Source organism: Coregonus lavaretus, assembly GCF_964263955.1.
Source record: "Coregonus lavaretus genome assembly, contig: HAP1_SCAFFOLD_2630, whole genome shotgun sequence".
Taxonomy (NCBI): Eukaryota; Metazoa; Chordata; class Actinopteri; order Salmoniformes; family Salmonidae; genus Coregonus; species Coregonus lavaretus.
This window is the reverse complement of record NW_028156853.1, coordinates 25001-43948: the sequence shown is the minus strand read 5'-3', so window position 1 is coordinate 43948 and position 18948 is coordinate 25001. Positions and strand designations below refer to the sequence as shown.

The 18948-nt window shown below is 46.3% G+C and overlaps 1 protein-coding gene across 1 annotated transcript in view; it reads right to left on the bottom strand.

The window, feature by feature from the left end:
- Positions 1-5807: 5807 nt before the first annotated feature.
- Positions 5808-18948, bottom strand: part of LOC311119633 (epsin-2-like) — a gene marked incomplete at its 5' end in the record, with an annotated part of 22105 nt that continues 8964 nt past the window's right edge. Inside the window, 3 exons of the mRNA XM_084194307.1 lie at positions 5808-6185; positions 8343-8531; positions 17772-17861. Coding sequence (XP_084050433.1) covers positions 5869-6185; positions 8343-8531; positions 17772-17861 — 596 coding nt within the window. The 3' untranslated portion in view covers positions 5808-5868. The remainder of the gene's footprint in view (positions 6186-8342; positions 8532-17771; positions 17862-18948) is intronic.

The window sequence follows — 18948 nt, the reverse complement described above, 5'->3', positions numbered from 1 at the left end:
TGAAAACCTCATTTTGAGCGTCATTACTTCTATATATATATATATATATATATTTTTTTTTTTTTACCTTTATTCCAATTTGTAAGTCGCTCTGGATAAGAGCGTCTGCTAAATGACGTAAATGTAAATTTAACTAGGCACAACAAATTCTTATTTACAATGACGGCCTACAACCGGCCAAACCCGGACGACGCTGGGCCGATTGTGCCCCGCCACCTTTCTCCTTCTGAACTTCTTAAACGCTAGCGGGATGGTTGTGGCTCCATGACAACGATCACAAGGGGCAGCTGATCCAACACGATTGGACAGCTCCAACAACGCATAAAAAACCATCAGCTATGCAGTGTGTCGGCTACCGGCGGTTAAAGCTTTGATCTGATACTCGACTGCCTGGATTCAATGTGTTCTGTGTTGTATTGTGACCGATAATAAAATGTGCAGTGCGTATTCAGAGTAAAGGTGTAGTCCGCGTCTCTCCCTCTGTTGGTGTTAGATTAATTTGGATTTTAAGAATAATGACTAAAGGATTTCACCCCAAATACAGTATAAATGTTAGAATTATCATGTAGTGTCAACCCACTAACAGAGGGGGCGGTACTAAACATTCAAGGGGGAAGGCGGGAACTGTTTAGAAAAGCCACCTAAAGGTGGGAGGAGTCAAGTTCAGGAGGTATAAAATCGTATGTTTGTGTTTTTGGCGCCAGAGCTCTCCATGAATAAATATACAGATCATACTTGTGGGTTGTGGACCTTGAATCATTGATGATTAAAACCAGAGCCTTACAACCTCTGGTAATGATTCAAGCTTAGGGGTGAATTAGAGATAGAAATTCACATGACAGTTGGCTCGCTGTATTACAGTAGAAAACGTGAGAGTTGATGTCATTAAATAGTTCACAGACCGTAAGCAAAACATTTTTTGGCCCGTTGCAAAACCGTTTACTCTAGAAACTAAAACGGAACGGTGCAAACGAAACGGGGGGGGGGGGGGGCGGGAACCTACCTGAATTTGTCCATTGGAAACTCTTGTTTTCGTTGCAAAACGTTTGCGAAATATTTAGCGACTAATGAATACGCCCATGGCTGTACTGTGCGTTTCGAGCTGCGCAGCGGTAACACACACACACACAAACTAGTCTCTTGCAGCGATTCGGTCGGGGATAAATGGCAACTCCGTGACTGAGGGCAGTGACCGTAACCTTTTGCGGTCTGGAGAACGTCAGGTTCACTACAGTTTATAGTGTAGTCTCCCGACTGGCGCAGTGGTCTAAGGCACTAGAGATCCTGGTTCGAATCCAGGCTCTGTCTTAGCCGGCCGCGACCGGGAGACCCCATGGGGCGGCGCATAATTGGCCCAGCGTCGTCCAGGGTAGGGGAGGGAATGGCCGGCAGGGGATGTAGCTCAGTTGGGTAGAGCATGGCGTTTGCAACGCCAGGGTTGTGGGGTTCGATTCCCACGGGGGGGCCAGTATAAACAAATAAAATAATGTATGCACTCACTAACTGTAAGTCGCTCTGGATAAGAGCGTCTGCTAAAATGACTGAAATGTAAATGTATATCTAACACACACACACACAGGGAGGCGTCAGTGCTGAAGGTGATCCATTTTATTGGCCCATAGCAGCTCCAGGTGAAGCTGGTGTGCCGCGGTTTAGAACGGTGTTAAAAAAATACCACACTGGTCCCGTGCTCCTACAAAACCCAGGAACGAATGACAGAATAAAAAGGACACAATTATGTTACAATAGTACAAATGATATAAATTATATTACAGTTATAATGCCAACCGGGTTAGCGCACCATTCAGACACAAGCAGCCTGCTCCCAGACATATGAAAGTGTAAATAGAACATTGGAATAACAGCAACATGGGGACATTATCAGAAAGGAATCGGTGTCATAATGTTGTCTGTGAAAGCCTAGTAACGACACACTGACAGAGCTACATATCATAGCGGCAAAGAAGAAGACCTGGCAAAACTAGGTTTTCAGCACTAAACACAGAATGAAGCATTGTGGGAAAAAAATGTATCCATTTTTGCAGAGGATCAGTCAGGACCCCAAACAAACACCCCCAGGTTCTGAGCTGCCCCTCCCTGTGCCTGAGTAGAAAGCGTCCTGTGGTCTCTGCTGTAATACCAGTCCAGTCCATGGGAGGGCGCTAGGTAGAAAGGGTCCTGCGGTCTCAGCTGTAATACCAGTCCAGTCCAGGGGAGGGCGCTAGGTATTAAGGGTCCTGTGGTCTCAGCTGTAATACCAGTCCAGTCCAGGGGAGGGCGCTAGGTATTAAGGGTCCTGTGGTCTCAGCTGTAATACCAGTCCAGTCCAGGGGAGGGCGCTAGGTAGAAAGGGTCCTGTGGCCTCAGCTGTAATACCAGTCCAGTCCAGGGGAGGGCGCTAGCTCACTACTATTACCACTGCACACTCCTTCCTCCACACAGTAACATTGGCAGTGATTTGAACAAACAAATGGTAGAGGAAGTGTTCAACTGAAGGAGTATCTATTCTACATGGTAGGACGGTAACAGTCTATATGGTAGGATGGGAACAGTCTATATGGTAGGATGGGAACAGTCTATATGGTAGGATGGGAACAGTCTACATGGTAGGACGGTAACAGTCTATATGGTAGGATGGGAACAGTCTATATGGTAGGATGGGAACAGTCTATATGGTAGGACGGTAACAGTCTATATGGTAGGATGGTAACAGTCTATATGGTAGGACGGTAACAGTCTATATGGTAGGACGGTAACAGTCTATATGGTAGGATGTAACAGTCTATATGGTAGGACGGTAACAGTCTATATGGTAGGACGGTAACAGTCTATATGGTAGGACGGTAACAGTCTATATGGTAGGACGGTAACAGTCTATATGGTAGGATGGTAACAGTCTATATGGTAGGACGGTAACAGTCTATATGGTAGGATGTAACAGTCTATATGGTAGGACGGTAACAGTCTATATGGTAGGATGGTAACAGTCTATATGGTAGGATGGTAACAGTCTATATGGTAGGATGGGAACAGTCTGATGGTACAGTCTACATGGTAGGATGGGAACAGTCTATATGGTAGGATGGTAGAGAGAGAGAGAGAGAGAGAGAGAGAGAGAGAGAGGACAGACAGAAAGAGGTGCTACATGGTCTAGCTTGTAAACGGTCCAGAAACACGTTACTATGGATTTCCATCTAATAGTAAATAAAACAGTCATAAACAACAACAGTTTGTATGTTCAGGTGTCCTGCTGTCCATGTGTGGCTCCCTGTTGGGTTTTAGTCAAGTGGTGCGTGTTAATGATCTTGCAGGTAGATTACTGTTAATCCAATTGTGGCCAAATCTGTCCCATCCACACTGTGGCCCTGTTGATAGTTCGTTACAAACAGCTGATATGAACAGTGATTACAGAGTAATAATAATAATAATAATAATATACAGATGATTATGACAGTGAGATAAAGACCTGCCCGTTAACTACAGGCCTGGAGTCAGATGTTAACTCCTGTCTCATACTAACACTGCCCCGTTAACTACAGCCCTGGAGTCAGATGTTAACTCCTGTCTCATACTAACACTGCCCCGTTAACTACAGGCCTGGAGTCAGATGTTAACTCCTGTCTCATACTAAACACTGCCCCGTTAACTACAGGCCTGGAGTCAGATGTTAACTCCTGTCTCATCCCCCCTCACTGCCCCGTTAACTACAGGCCTGGAGTCAGATGTTAACTCCTGTCTCATACTAAACACTGCCCGTTAACTACAGGCCTGGAGTCAGATGTTAACTCCTGTCTCATACTAACACTGCCCCGTTAACTACAGGCCTGGAGTCAGATGTTAACTCCTGTCTCATACTAAACACTGCCCGTTAACTACAGGCCTGGAGTCAGATGTTAACTCCTGTCTCATACTAAACACTGCCCGTTAACATCTGACTCCAGGACTGTAGTTAACTCCTGTCTCATACTAACACTGCCCGTTAACTACAGCCCTGGAGTCAGATGTTAACTCCTGTCTCATACTAACACTGCCCGTTAACTCCAGGCCTGGAGTCAGATGTTAACTCCTGTCTCATACTAAACACTGCCCGTTAACATCTGACTCCAGGACTGTAGTTAACTCCTGTCTCATACTAACACTGCCCGTTAACTACAGGCCTGGAGTCAGATGTTAACTCCTGTCTCTAGTGGTGGAGGTTAGGGGTTGAGGCCAGGGAAATCTGATCCTAGATATACACAGGTTCTACCTTAACCTCCCGGTTTTCCTTTGAACCCCCTCTGGACTACATTACCCACAACACCCCACAGCCAGCCAACCCAAATGCCAGGAGAGGGGGTGCAGATATCACCGTGACACCATGGCTGGTCTTCAGCCAGAGATCTCTCTCTATATATATATATATATGGCTGATCTAGGCTGGATGCAGGCTGGGCAGTGGAACACTGTGTTCATACTATTGACTAACCGATGTCACATCTGAACATGGTGTCGTTTGTCTCTGGCGTTTTGTCACAAAAATCTTCTTTGTAATCCTTGACTTTTCTACTGTGAATGTTGTCATCTCCTGATTTTTGTACTACTTGACATTGTGTAATTGGGTGCACAGAGTGACAAGTAATACTTTTGACCAGTAAGTGCACACTACCTAGGGAACAGGGTGCCATTTGGGAAGTAACTAGGTCTCTGTGTAGGGATCTACAGCCCCCCCCCCCCCCCCCCCCCCCCCCCCCCCCCCCAATCTCCTGGCAACACAAGAACTACACCCCCGTAACCTGGCAACACAAGAACTACAGCCAGTTGTAGAATAACAGACATCCTTCAGTGTACGGAAACAAATCCCCTCGTGTCTTTCACTCCCAAATAAACGCAGTCTCCTCTTCTCCTCTGGGATATAAATTCATCCACCTGTTCATATATACGTTGACCTCAGGGTTAAAGTTCACATATACGTTGATCTGCAGGGGTGAAAATTCATATGTTGACCTGCAGGGGTGAAAATTCATACGTTGATCTGCAGGGGTGAAAATTCATATGTTGCTGTGTGTCAGGGTCAAAGGTCAGGGGCTAGGGTCCTAAGCAGTGACCTCACAAGTCGTGGCCGGTAACGGGTAACAGAGTGTGCTCCCGGGCAGTGCAGTGTCCGGTGTCTCTCTCTCCAGCTAAGGACTAACGGTGAAGCAACAGTCATAGCTAATTGAGCATGTGCAAAATCCCTGCTTAGTACACACACACACACACACACACACACACCACACACACACACAGCTCACTGGGGTTCTACACGTTGAGTTAGTCTCTGATCATGGATTCACTCTATCGTCAAAACAGTCAGAACACCCTGGAATACGAGACCTATCGGACACACACCTTATCTGGGCTGAGAGTGGAAGAGAAGGGAGTGTTGGAGAGAGAGGAGGGGGGAGAGAGGAGAGGAGAGGGAGAGGAGGAGAGGAGAGGAGAGGAGGAGAGGAGAGGAGAGGGTGAGGAGAGGGAGAGGGGGAGGAGGAGGAGAGGGAGAGAAGGAGGAGAGGGAGATGAGGAGGAGAGGAGAGGGGGGGGAGAGGAGAGGGGGGGGGGGGAGGGAGAGGGGGGGGAGAGGGAGATGAGGAGGAGAGGGAGAGGAGAGGGTGAGGAGAGGGAGAGGAGAGGGTGAGGAGGAGGAGGAGGAGAGGAGAGGAGGAGAGGGGGAGGAGGAGGAGAGGGGGAGGAGGAGGAGGAGGAGAGGGAGAGGAGGAGGAGAGGGAGATGAGGAGGAGAGGGAGAGGAGAGGAGAGGAGAGGAGAGAAGTATGGAGAGGGGGGTGGAGAGGAGGCTGGAGAGGATTCTGGGGTGTTGTCTTGAAGGGGGTGGTCGTAGTTGAGGTGTTCCTCACAACAGGAAGGGGTTGTTGGTCCCGGGGGGCTGTGTGCCCGCTGTGGTGGGCAGGGCTGAGCTGAGGAGGGGCTGGGGCATAGACATAGAGGCTGGGATACTCCCCATCCCTCCAACGCCGGGCACCACGCGGCCCAGGGGGACCAGGGAGGAGAGGGGCAGAGGGTCTGCCATAGAGGACACGCTGCTGAACCCTGCTACTCCCCCCAGACCCTGGCCTGGCATAGGGCTGACCCTCATCTGGTTCAGGGTAGGGGGGGTGGGCTGGCCCATCTGGAACGGGTTGGCCTGGGGGGCGGCTACAGGGGCTGCTCCTAAGGAGACACGGGAGAGACAAACAGAACAGAGAGAAGACATCAGCATTAGCAAACACCAGAGAGAGAGAGAGAGAGAACAGAGATTGTATTCAAACACCAGAGAGAGAGAGAGAGAACAGAGATTGTATTCAAACACCAGAGAGAGAGAGAGAGAGAACAGAGATTGTATTCAAACACCAAAGAGAGAGAGAGAGAACAGAGATTGTATCAAACACCAAAGAGAGAGAGAGAGAGAGAACAGAGATTGCATTCAAACACCAGAGAGCGAGAGAACAGAGATTGTTTTCAAACACCAGAGAGAGAACATAGATTGTATTCAAACACCAGAGAGAGAGAGAACAGAGATTGTATTCAAACACCAGAGAGAGAGAGAACAGAGATTGTATTCAAACACCAGAGAGAGAGAGAACAGAGATTGTATTCAAACACCAGAGAGAGAGAGAACAGAGATTGTATTCAAACACCAGAGAGAGATAACAGAGATTGTATTCAAACACCAGAGAGAGAGAGAGAGATAACAGAGATTGTATTCAAACACCAGAGAGAGAGAGAGAGAACAGAGATTGTATCAAACACCAAAGAGAGAGAGAGAACAGAGATTGTATTCAAACACCAGAGAGAGATAACAGAGATTGTATTCAAACACCAGAGAGAGATAACAGAGATTGTATTCAAACACCAGAGAGAGAGAGAGAGAGAACAGAGATTGTATTCAAACACCAAAGAGAGAGAGAGAGAACAGAGATTGTATCAAACACCAAAGAGAGAGAGAGAGAGAGAACAGAGATTGCATTCAAACACCAGAGAGCGAGAGAACAGAGATTGTTTTCAAACACCAGAGAGAGAACATAGATTGTATTCAAACACCAGAGAGAGAGAGAACAGAGATTGTATTCAAACACCAGAGAGAGATAACAGAGATTGTATTCAAACACCAGAGAGAGAGAGAGAGATAACAGAGATTGTATTCAAACACCAGAGAGAGAGAGAGAGATAACAGAGATTGTATTCAAACACCAGAGAGAGAGAGAGAGAACAGAGATTGTATTCAAACACCAGAGAGAGAGAGAGAGAGAACAGAGATTGTATTCAAACACCAGAGAGAGAGAGAGAGAGAACAGAGATTGTATCAAACACCAAAGAGAGAGAGAGAGAGAGAACAGAGATTGTATTCAAACACCAGAGAGAGATAACAGAGATTGTATTCAAACACCAGAGAGAGAGAGAGAGATAACAGAGATTGTATTCAAACACCAGAGAGAGATAACAGAGATTGTATTCAAACACCAGAGAGAGAGAGAGAGAGAACAGAGATTGTATTCAAACACCAGAGAGAGATAACAGAGATTGTATTCAAACACCAGAGAGAGAGAGAGAGATAACAGAGATTGTATTCAAACACCAGAGAGTGAGAGAGAGATAACAGAGATTGTATTCAAACACCAGAGAGAGAGAGAGAGAGAGAACAGAGATTGTATTCAAACACCAGAGAGAGAGAGAGAGAACAGAGATTGTATTCAAACACCAGAGAGTGAGAGAGAGATAACAGAGATTGTATTCAAACACCAGAGAGAGAGAGAGAGAGAGAACAGAGATTGTATTCAAACACCAGAGAGAGAGAGAGAGAGAACAGAGATTGTATTCAAACACCAAAGAGAGAGAGAGAGAACAGAGATTGTATTCAAACACCAGAGAGAGAGAGAGAGAGAACAGAGATTGTTTTCAAACACCAGAGAGAGAGAGATAACAGAGATTGTATTCAAACACCAGAGAGAGAGAGATAACAGAGATTGTATTCAAACACCAGAGAGAGAGAGAGAGAACAGAGATTGTATCAAACACCAAAGAGAGAGAGAGAGAGAGAACAGAGATTGTATTCAAACTCAACAAGTTTCAACACCCGTCTCTGTACTGTGTGTGTCCGCCGCAGGGTTTCCCAAACTCGGTCCTGGGACCCCAAGGGTTTTTGCCCGAGCACTACACAGTTGATTCAAATAACCAACATCTTCATCAAGCTTTGATTATTTGAATCCACTGTGTAGTGCTAGGGCAAAAAAACAAAAAAGGTGCACCCCTTGAGGGTGGCCCCAGGACCGAGTTTGGGAAACGCTGGCGTACCGTCTGTCCTGTACCGTGTGTGCATCCTGTCTGTACCTGCAGCAGCGAGGAAGGGGTTGACAATAGGAGCAGGCTGGGGAGGCTTGGTGACCAGTGAGTCCAGGTTGACCAGTGCTGCATTAGGACCCAGGAAGGACTCTGGGGTCTTCCTGCTGGAGCCGCTGGGGAGAGGGTCAAACAGGTCCCCAGTACCACTAGTCAGGGAGGAGAGACCCCGACCGTCACCTGGAGGATTACAGAGAGAGAGAGAGACAGGTTACCACTAGTCAGGGAGGAGAGACCCCGACCGTCACCTGGAGGATTACAGAGAGAGAGACAGGTTACCTCTAGCTGACTCCACGGTTAAGGAGGATTACAGAGAGAGAGACAGGTTACCACTAGCAGACTCCACGGTTAAGGGGGATTACAGAGAGAGAGACAGGTTACCACTAGCTGACTCCACGGTTAAGGGGGATTACAGAGAGAGAGACAGATTACCACTAGCTGACTCCACGGTTAAGGAGGATTACAGAGAGAGAGACAGGTTACCTCTAGCTGACTCCACGGTTAAGGAGGATTACAGAGAGAGAGACAGATTACCACTAGCTGACTCCACGGTTAAGGAGGATTACAGAGAGAGAGACAGGTTACCACTAGCTGACTCCACGGTTAAGGAGGATTACAGAGAGAGAGACAGGTTACCTCTAGCTGACTCCACGGTTAAGGGGGATTACAGAGAGAGAGAGACAGATTACCTCTAGCTGACTCCACGGTTAAGGGGGATTACAGAGAGAGAGACAGGTTACCACTAGCTGACTCCACGGTTAAGGGGGATTACAGAGAGAGAGACAGATTACCACTAGCTGACTCCACGGTTAAGGAGGATTACAGAGAGAGAGACAGGTTACCTCTAGCTGACTCCACGGTTAAGGGGGATTACAGAGAGAGAGACAGGTTACCTCTAGCTGACTCCACGGTTAAGGGGGATTACAGAGAGAGAGACAGGTTACCTCTAGCTGACTCCACGGTTAAGGAGGATTACAGAGAGAGAGAGAGACAGGTTACCACTAGCTGACTCCACGGTTAAGGGGGATTACAGAGAGAGAGACAGGTTACCTCTAGCTGACTCCACGGTTAAGGGGGATTACAGAGAGAGAGACAGGTTACCTCTAGCTGACTCCACGGTTAAGGAGGATTACAGAGAGAGAGAGAGACAGGTTACCACTAGCTGACTCCACGGTTAAGGGGGATTACAGAGAGAGAGACAGGTTACCTCTAGCTGACTCCACGGTTAAGGAGGATTACAGAGAGAGAGACAGGTTACCTCTAGCTGACTCCACGGTTAAGGAGGATTACAGAGAGAGAGAGACAGATTACCACTAGCTGACTCCACGGTTAAGGAGGATTACAGAGAGAGAGAGACAGGTTACCTCTAGCTGACTCCACGGTTAAGGAGGATTACAGAGAGAGAGACAGATTACCTCTAGCTGACTCCACGGTTAAGGAGGATTACAGAGAGAGAGAGACAGGTTACCTCTAGCTGACTCCACGGTTAAGGAGGATTACAGAGAGAGAGACAGATTACCTCTAGCTGACTCCACGGTTAAGGAGGATTACAGAGAGAGAGACAGGTTACCACTAGCTGACTCCACGGTTAAGGAGGATTACAGAGAGAGAGACAGGTTACCTCTAGCTGACTCCACGGTTAAGGAGGATTACAGAGAGAGAGAGACAGGTTACCTCTAGCTGACTCCACGGTTAAGGAGGATTACAGAGAGAGAGACAGGTTACCACTAGCTGACTCCACGGTTAAAGAGGATTACAGAGAGAGAGAGACAGGTTACCTCTAGCTGACTCCACGGTTAAGGGGGATTACAGAGAGAGAGACAGGTTACCACTAGCTGACTCCACGGTTAAGGGGGATTACAGAGAGAGAGAGAGACAGGTTACCTCTAGCTGACTCCACGGTTAAGGAGGATTACAGAGAGAGAGAGACAGGTTACCTCTAGCTGACTCCACGGTTAAGGAGGATTACAGAGAGAGAGAGACAGGTTACCACTAGCTGACTCCACGGTTAAGGGGGATTACAGAGAGAGAGAGACAGGTTACCACTAGCTGACTCCACGGTTAAGGAGGATTACAGAGAGAGAGAGACAGGTTACCTCTAGCTGACTCCACGGTTAAGGAGGATTACAGAGAGAGAGAGAGACAGGTTACCTCTAGCTGACTCCACGGTTAAGGAGGATTACAGAGAGAGAGACAGATTACCACTAGCTGACTCCACGGTTAAGGAGGATTACAGAGAGAGAGAGACAGGTTACCTCTAGCTGACTCCACGGTTAAGGAGGATTACAGAGAGAGAGACAGGTTACCACTAGCTGACTCCACGGTTAAGGAGGATTACAGAGAGAGAGACAGATTACCACTAGCTGACTCCACGGTTAAGGGGGATTACAGAGAGAGAGAGACAGGTTACCTCTAGCTGACTCCACGGTTAAGGAGGATTACAGAGAGAGAGACAGGTTACCACTAGCTGACTCCACGGTTAAGGAGGATTACAGAGAGAGAGACAGGTTACCTCTAGCTGACTCCACGGTTAAGGAGGATTACAGAGAGAGAGACAGGTTACCACTAGCTGACTCCACGGTTAAGGAGGATTACAGAGAGAGAGACAGGTTACCTCTAGCTGACTCCACGGTTAAGGAGGATTACAGAGAGAGAGACAGGTTACCACTAGCTGACTCCACGGTTAAGGAGGATTACAGAGAGAGAGACAGGTTACCACTAGCTGACTCCACGGTTAAGGGGGATTACAGAGAGAGAGACAGGTTACCACTAGCTGACTCCACGGTCAAGGAGGATTACAGAGAGAGAGAGACAGATTACCTCTAGCTGACTCCACGGTTAAGGAGGATTACAGAGAGAGAGACAGGTTACCTCTAGCTGACTCCTCGGTTAAGGAGGATTACAGAGAGAGAGAGAGACAGATTACCTCTAGCTGACTCCTCGGTTAAGGAGGATTACAGAGAGAGAGAGAGACAGATTACCTCTAGCTGACTCCACGGTTAAGGAGGATTACAGAGAGAGAGAGACAGGTTACCACTAGCTGACTCCACGGTTAACGCCTCAATTTCTACTCAATCTTTGTTTTCATTTCAACAACTTTCTCCTTGTGATGTGCTAGATGCCTTGCTTAAGATTGATGTAAACCAATCCACTTTTCCTGCAGCTCTCTGCCCCTGACTGCTGAATCATTAACCCAGATGTTTTATTGATCCACTGTGTCCGCAGCTCTCTGCCCCTGACGGCTGAATCATTAACCCAGATGTTTTATTGATCCACTGTGTCCGCAGCTCTCTGCCCCTGACGGCTGAATCATTAACCCAGATGTTTTATTGATCCACTGTGTCCGCAGCTCTCTGCCCCTGACGGCTGAATCATTAACCCAGATGTTTTATTGATCCACTGTGTCCGCAGCTCTCTGCCCCTGACGGCTGAATCATTAACCCAGATTTTTTTACCTGACAATTATACAGTGCCTTCAGAAAGTATTCATACCCCTTGACTTATTCCACATTTTGTTGTTACAGCCTGAATTCAAAATATATTTTTTTTTTTAAATAACAAAACAAAAAAAATCACCCATCTACACACAACGCCCCATAATGACAAAGTGAAAACATGTTTTTAGAAATGTTTGCAAATTCATTGAAAATGAAATACCGAATCTCATTTACATTAAGTATTCAACCCTGTGAGTCAATACATGTTAGAATCCCCTTTGGCAGCGATTACAGCTGTGAGTCTTTCTGGGTAAGTCTCTAAGAGCTTTCCACACCTGGATTGTGCAACAATTCTTCGAGTTCTGTCAAATTGGTTGTTGATCATTGCTAGACAACCATTTTCAAGTCTTGCCATAGATTTTCAAGTAGATTTAAGTCAAAACTTTAACTCAGAAACATTTACTGTCTTCTTGGTAAGCAACTCCAGTGTAGATTTGGCCTTCTGTTTTAGGTTATTGTCCTGCTGAAAGGTGAATTTATCTCCCAGTGTCTGGTGGAAAGCAGACTGAATCAGGTTTTCCTCTAGGATTTTGCCTGTGCTTAGCTCCATTCCGTAAAATTTTGATCCTGAAAAACTAACCGGTCCTTAACAATTACAAGCAATACCCATAACATGATGCAGCCACCCAGTGGCGGCTCCTGAAAAAATTCTCAGGGGGGGCAATTTTTCTGATGATTTAGGTGACCTACACACATTTTAAAAAAGATATGTCCAGCAACAACATGAAGACAGGGGCAGCATATAAGTCAATACTGATATACACATTACTTGCTTCAAAAAGGCCTCATGGTTGAATTGGAAATATGTGCACCTGAGCATAATTCACAACAAGCAAGCAGGAGCTTTTGATAGAGGCTACTGAAAACATTGATGCAAGTTATTGGTAATAAGACATTTTTATAGACTTCCATATTCTGCCCTCTTGTATAGATTTGTGAAAATGAACAGTGATAGACATTTTGCCTGAAAACAGAATTTGAAAATAATTTCTAGAAAAGGTAAACACAGCTATCTGTATGGCTTTGTAAAAATGAACAACCATATTCTGGCCAATTGTATAGATTTGTAAATATGAACAACCATATTCTGGCCAATTGTATAGATTTGTAAAACATTTTTTTTACTTTTTTTAAAATGAAAAATAACTATTTTAAACAACATCAACTGTGAACTGATTTGGGCGTGTGTGTGTTAAAGAGACAGACAGGGAGGGACAAAGAGAGAGAGAGGCTACATTACTTGTACTGAAACTGTTCTCTTCTCTCTTTCAATGCAGCAAAGCGGTCAATGACTTTCTCATTGAAATCAGGCATGCTGAGGACTAGTTTACTAGTTACTTTTTAGCTTGCTGCATGATCAAATTCAGCTGATGCGCATAGCAATGCACGTAATGGGCATTCTTGAAATGCTCACGCACCTTTTGCTGCACACCAGCCTTCTCTCGCCTCATCACACTGGCTCCATCGTAAGCTTGCGCAATGAGTTTGACTTTCTCGTCGTCGGCAAAAAGACCGTTCAGTCTCTCCAAAAGCACACTGGCGATTGAGACTGAGGTTGATTCCGAGATGGGAAGGAACTCAAAAAAGCGCTCCTGCACTTTGTGGTTGCTATCTATGTACCTCAGCACAAGCACCAGCTGTGTCTGTGTAGAAACGTCCGTGGTCTCGTCAGCTTGGATAGCTACGAAGTTCGCCGACTTCACCTCCTCCACAATATGTTCCCTCATGACCGCTAGCATACACTCCAGTAGCTCGTTTTGAATGGTCTTTGATGTGAACTTCTTTCAAAGAGACAATCGAGTTGCACTGAACGCTAGCCATCTTGATAGTAGTACGTGAATTGATTGACGCTGCTACCCGCTCTTTTCTTAGTTACGTTCATGGTTATGTTACGTATGACGAAAGCGCGTAAGTGCAAGCCCTCAGAAACCCATAGAGATTGTATTGAAAGCTCTGATATTTGAAAAAAATAGATTTTACATGAGAGGCTATGAGAGACTTCTGGGCGATTTTCAACCTGACTGAAATCGCCCCAAAACGGGCGGGGACATTTGAAGCACGACTTTAGCCTGATTGGACATTTAGTGGCAGATCAGACGTCTAGATTAGAACACTGATAACTACTGTTGCCGTGATATAATTGATTAGAAAAAAAATCCCTTGCTTTTCCCGTTTGGCAGTGCGTCGCCCATATCGCCCTAATGAACACACCGCCCCTGCAGCCACCACTATGCTTGAAAATATGGAGTGTTACTCTGTAATGTGTTTAATTGGGGGGAAAAGTTGTATTGCTTCGCCACATGTTTTACAGTATTACTTTAATGCCTTGTTGTAAACAGGATGAATGTTTTGGAATATTTAGATTCTGTACAGGCTTCCTTCTTTTCACTCTGTCAATTTAGGTTAGTATTGTGGAGTAACTGCAATGTTGTTGATCCATCCTCAGTTCTCTCCTATCACAGCCATTAAACTCTAACTGTTTAAAAGTCACCATTGGCCTCATGGTGAAATCACTGAGCGGTTTCCTTCCTCTCCGGCAACTGAGTTAGGAAGGACACCTGTATTTTTGTAGTGGACTGGGTGATTCACTATCCAAAGTGTAATTAATAACTTCACCATGCTCAAAGGGATATTCAATGTCTGCTTTTTTTTATTTATTTTTACTCATCTACCAATCGGTGCCCTTCTTTGCAAGGCGTTGGAAAACCTCCCTGGTCTTTGTGGTTGAAATTCACTGCCGGACCGAGGGGCCTTACAGATAATTGTACATAGTGTACAAAATATTGAGTTGCGCCACCTTTTACCCTCAGTACAGCCTCAATTCGTCGGGGCATGAACTCTACTAGAGTCAAAAGCGTTCCACAGGGATGCTGGCCCATGTTGACTCCAATGCTTCCAACAGTTGTGTCAAGTTGGCTGGATGTCCTTTGGGTGGTGGACCATTCTTGATACACACGGGAAACCGCTGAGCGTGAAAAATCTAGTGAACAGGGCTTCTGAATCTAGTGCACCTACCACCAACAGGGCTTCTGAATCTAGTGAACAGGGCTTCTGAATCTAGTGCACCTACCACCAACAGGGCTTCTGAATCTAGTGAACAGGGCTTTTGAATCTAGTGAACCTACCACCAACAGGGCTTCTGAATCTAGTGAACCTACCACCAACAGGGCTTCTGAATCTAGTGCACCTACCACCAACAGGGCTTCTGAATCTAGTGAACCCACCGCCAACAGGGCTTCTGAATCTAGTGAACCTACCACCAACAGGGCTTCTGAATCTAGTGAACAGGGCTTCTGAATCTAGTGAACCTACCACCAACAGGGCTTCTGAATCTAGTGAACAGGGCTTCTGAAACTAGTGAACAGGGCTTCTGAATCTAGTGAACGGGGCTTCTGAATCTAGTGAACAGGGCTTCTGAATCTAGTGAACAGGGCTTCTGAATCTAGTGAACAGGGCTTCTGAATCTAGTGAACAGGGCTTCTGAATCTAGTGAACAGGGCTTCTGAATCTAGTGAACAGGGCTTTTGAATCTAGTGAAACTACCGCCAACAGCACAACACCAATTATATTAAAAGGAGCTCAAGCCTTTATCATTGGCTTATCCACAGAAAGGTTTGGTGATCGACTAGTAATGCCTTGTAGATCGACCGGTCGATCACCCGGTTGGTGACCACTGCCCCGAGAGGCACCAAAACATAAAAATGTAAGAACATTTTGAAGATTGTTCCACAAATAAAGGTGCAAGAAAACTAAAAGCCTGATTTAGGAATTTCCAGAGTTAGCCATCCCTGAGACCTTGTGTGGTAACTCTTATATCTAAAGTTGAGTAATGATGTTAAAAGTAGTGGGACTTTTTGTAAAAAAGAAAAGGGCTTTATAAATGAATAAATAAATAAAATAAATATGCCATTTAGCAGACGCTTTTATCCAAAGCGACTTACAGTCATGTGTGCATACATTTTTGTGTATGGGTGGTCCCGGGGATCGAACCCACTACCCTGGCGTTACAAGCGCCGTGCTCTACCAGCTGAGCTACAGAGGACCACCATGAAAACATAGCAATGTATCAACCTACGTGGGCCAACCAACTTCCTGGTAGAGAACGCAGTAATTAATACTAAACCGGTCGCCCGTATTAAAGTGCAGAGCGCCGTGATAAACTGCATCTGACGGCGTTAATGAAGTAGCAGCTGCGTTCATATAGATGATGTCGTCATAGTCTAGGACCGGTAGGAAACGTCGACTGAATAATCTGCTTCCTACTATTTAGCGAGAGGCATTACACCTATTTTAACCCTCAGCTTCTTAACCAACTCCTCAATATGCTTTGGAGGAGACTGTCATAAAGACTACAAAGAGAGAGAGAGGAGCGGTGGAGGAGGCTGTCATAAAGACTACAAAGAGAGAGAGAGGAGCGGTGGAGGAGACTGTCATAAAGACTACAAAGAGAGAGAGAGGAGCGGTGGAGGAGACTGTCATAAAGACTACAACGAGAGAGAGAGGAGCGGTGGAGGAGACTGTCATAAAGACTACAAAGAGAGAGAGAGGAGCGGTGGAGGAGGCTGTCATAAAGACTACAAAGAGAGAGAGGAGCGGTGGAGGAGGCTGTCATAAAGACTACAAAGAGAGAGAGGAGCGGTGGAGGAGACTGTCAAAGACTACAAAGAGAGAGAGAGGAGCGGTGGAGGAGGCTGTCATAAAGACTACAAAGAGAGAGAGAGGAGGAGGAGGAGGAGACTGTCATAAAGACTACAAAGAGAGAGAGGAGCGGTGGAGGAGGCTGTCATAAAGACTACAAAGAGAGAGAGAGGAGGAGGAGGAGACTGTCATAAAGACTACAAAGAGAGAGAGGAGCGGTGGAGGAGACTGTCAAAGACTACAAAGAGAGAGAGGAGCGGTGGAGGAGGCTGTCATAAAGACTACAAAGAGAGAGAGGAGTGGTGGAGGAGGCTGTCATAAAGACTACAAAGAGAGAGAGGAGCGGTGGAGGAGACTGTCAAAGACTACAAAGAGAGAGAGAGGAGCGGTGGAGGAGGCTGTCATAAAGACTACAAAGAGAGAGAGAGGAGCGGTGGAGGAGACTGTCATAAAGACTACAAAGAGAGAGAGAGGAGCGGTGGAGGAGGCTGTCATAAAGACTACAAAGAGAGAGAGAGGAGCGGTGGAGGAGAATGTCATAAATACTACAAAGAGAGAGAGAGGAGCGGTGGAGGAGACTGTCATAAAGACTACAAAGAGAGAGAGAGGAGCGGTGGAGGAGACTGTCATAAAGACTACAAAGAGAGAGAGAGGAGCGGTGGAGGAGACTGTCATAAAGACTACAAAGAGAGAGAGAGGAGCGGTGGAGGAGACTGTCATAAAGACTACAAAGAGAGAGAGAGGAGCGGTGGAGGAGACTGTCATAAAGACTACAAAGAGAGAGAGAGGAGCGGTGGAGGAGACTGTCATAAAGACTACAAAGAGAGAGAGAGGAGCGGTGGAGGAGGCTGTCATAAAGACTACAAAGAGAGAGAGAGGAGCGGTGGAGGAGACTGTCATAAATACTACAAAGAGAGAGAGAGGAGCGGTGGAGGAGACTGTCATAAAGACTACAAAGAGAGAGAGAGGAGCGGTGGAGGAGACTGTCATAAAGACTACAAAGAGAGAGAGAGGAGCGGTGGAGGAGACTGTCATAAAGACTACAAAGAGAGAGAGAGGAGCGGTGGAGGAGACTGTCATAAAGACTACAAAGAGAGAGAGAGGAGCGGTGGAGGAGACTGTCATAAAGACTACAAAGAGAGAGAGGGGAGCGGTGGAGGAGACTGTCATAAAGACTACAAAGAGAGAGAGGGGAGCGGTGGAGGAGACTGTCATAAAGACTACTTAAGGAGTGTGTTAGAGAGAGGAGGAGGAAGAGGAAGAGGAGGAGGAGTGTGAGGAGTACCAGAGAGAAGAGTGGAGCGGTGGAGGCTGTCAAACTCTGACAGGTCTTCTCTGGACGTACCGTTGGACGAACTGAACAGGTCAAAACTACCTGCAGGGGGGAACACACACACACACACACACACACACACACACACACACAGACAGCAGGGTTAATGTTTCCAGTGTCTTGTGAGCAGTTGTGTATCCGTGTGGAGGTCTGCAGATCTTTGTGTGTGTGTGTGTGTGTGTGTGTGTGTGTGTGTGTGTGTGTGTATGTGTTCCCTTTGTGTGTGTGTGTGTGTGTGTGTGTGTGTGTGTGTGTGTGTGTGTGTGTGCGTCAGGGTTTCCGTCAGGAGAATGTGGCGCTTGACATTTTACCGGAAGTATTTAAAAATTTACCGGACATTTGAGAAATCTGCCGGACCCATATGCCTTGTGTGTGTAAACCTGATCAGGGCGTCCACCCACGGTGATCAGAATGACAGAAAATCCCATTTAGATGATGGTAAATTCATCTGGTCAGAACATGCAACTCCAGGATGCAACGACGTGCGGTCCGGTCCCCCCCTTCTTACCGAATTCCCGACGCGCACTTTGAAGATTTCAGAATAACTGTCCACATTTTACAGTTCCTCCGCCAACAAGACGAGTAACGAACAGCAAAGTCACCAGTCTGCCAATCTCCTATCCGCCGGAGTAGAAACGTTGACCTATTCTATTGGTCAGCTTGTGGAGAAAGAAATAGCCTTATTCCAAACAGACTCTGGGGACAGTTGTGGGACGAAGGATCCCAAATTCATACAACCAGTACATTATAATAATAAAAATAATAATATGCCATTTAGCAGACGCTTTTATCCAAAGCGACTTACAGTCATGCGTGCATACATTTTTGTGTATGGGTGGTCCCGGGGATCGAACCCACTACCTTGGCGTTACAAGCGCCGTGCTCTACCAGCTGAGCTACAGAGGACCCCATTAAAAAGCAATTAATCTGATGCAACAGATCAGAACGTAGCTCAATTGGTAGAGCACGGCGCTTGTAACGCCAGGGTAGTGGGTTCGATTCCCCGGGAACCACCCATACGTAAAAAATGTATGCGCACATGACTGTAAGTCGCTTTGGATAAAAGCGTCTGCTAAATGGCATATTAATTTTTTTTTTTATAAATGAATTTAACATTTAGTTTAAAATG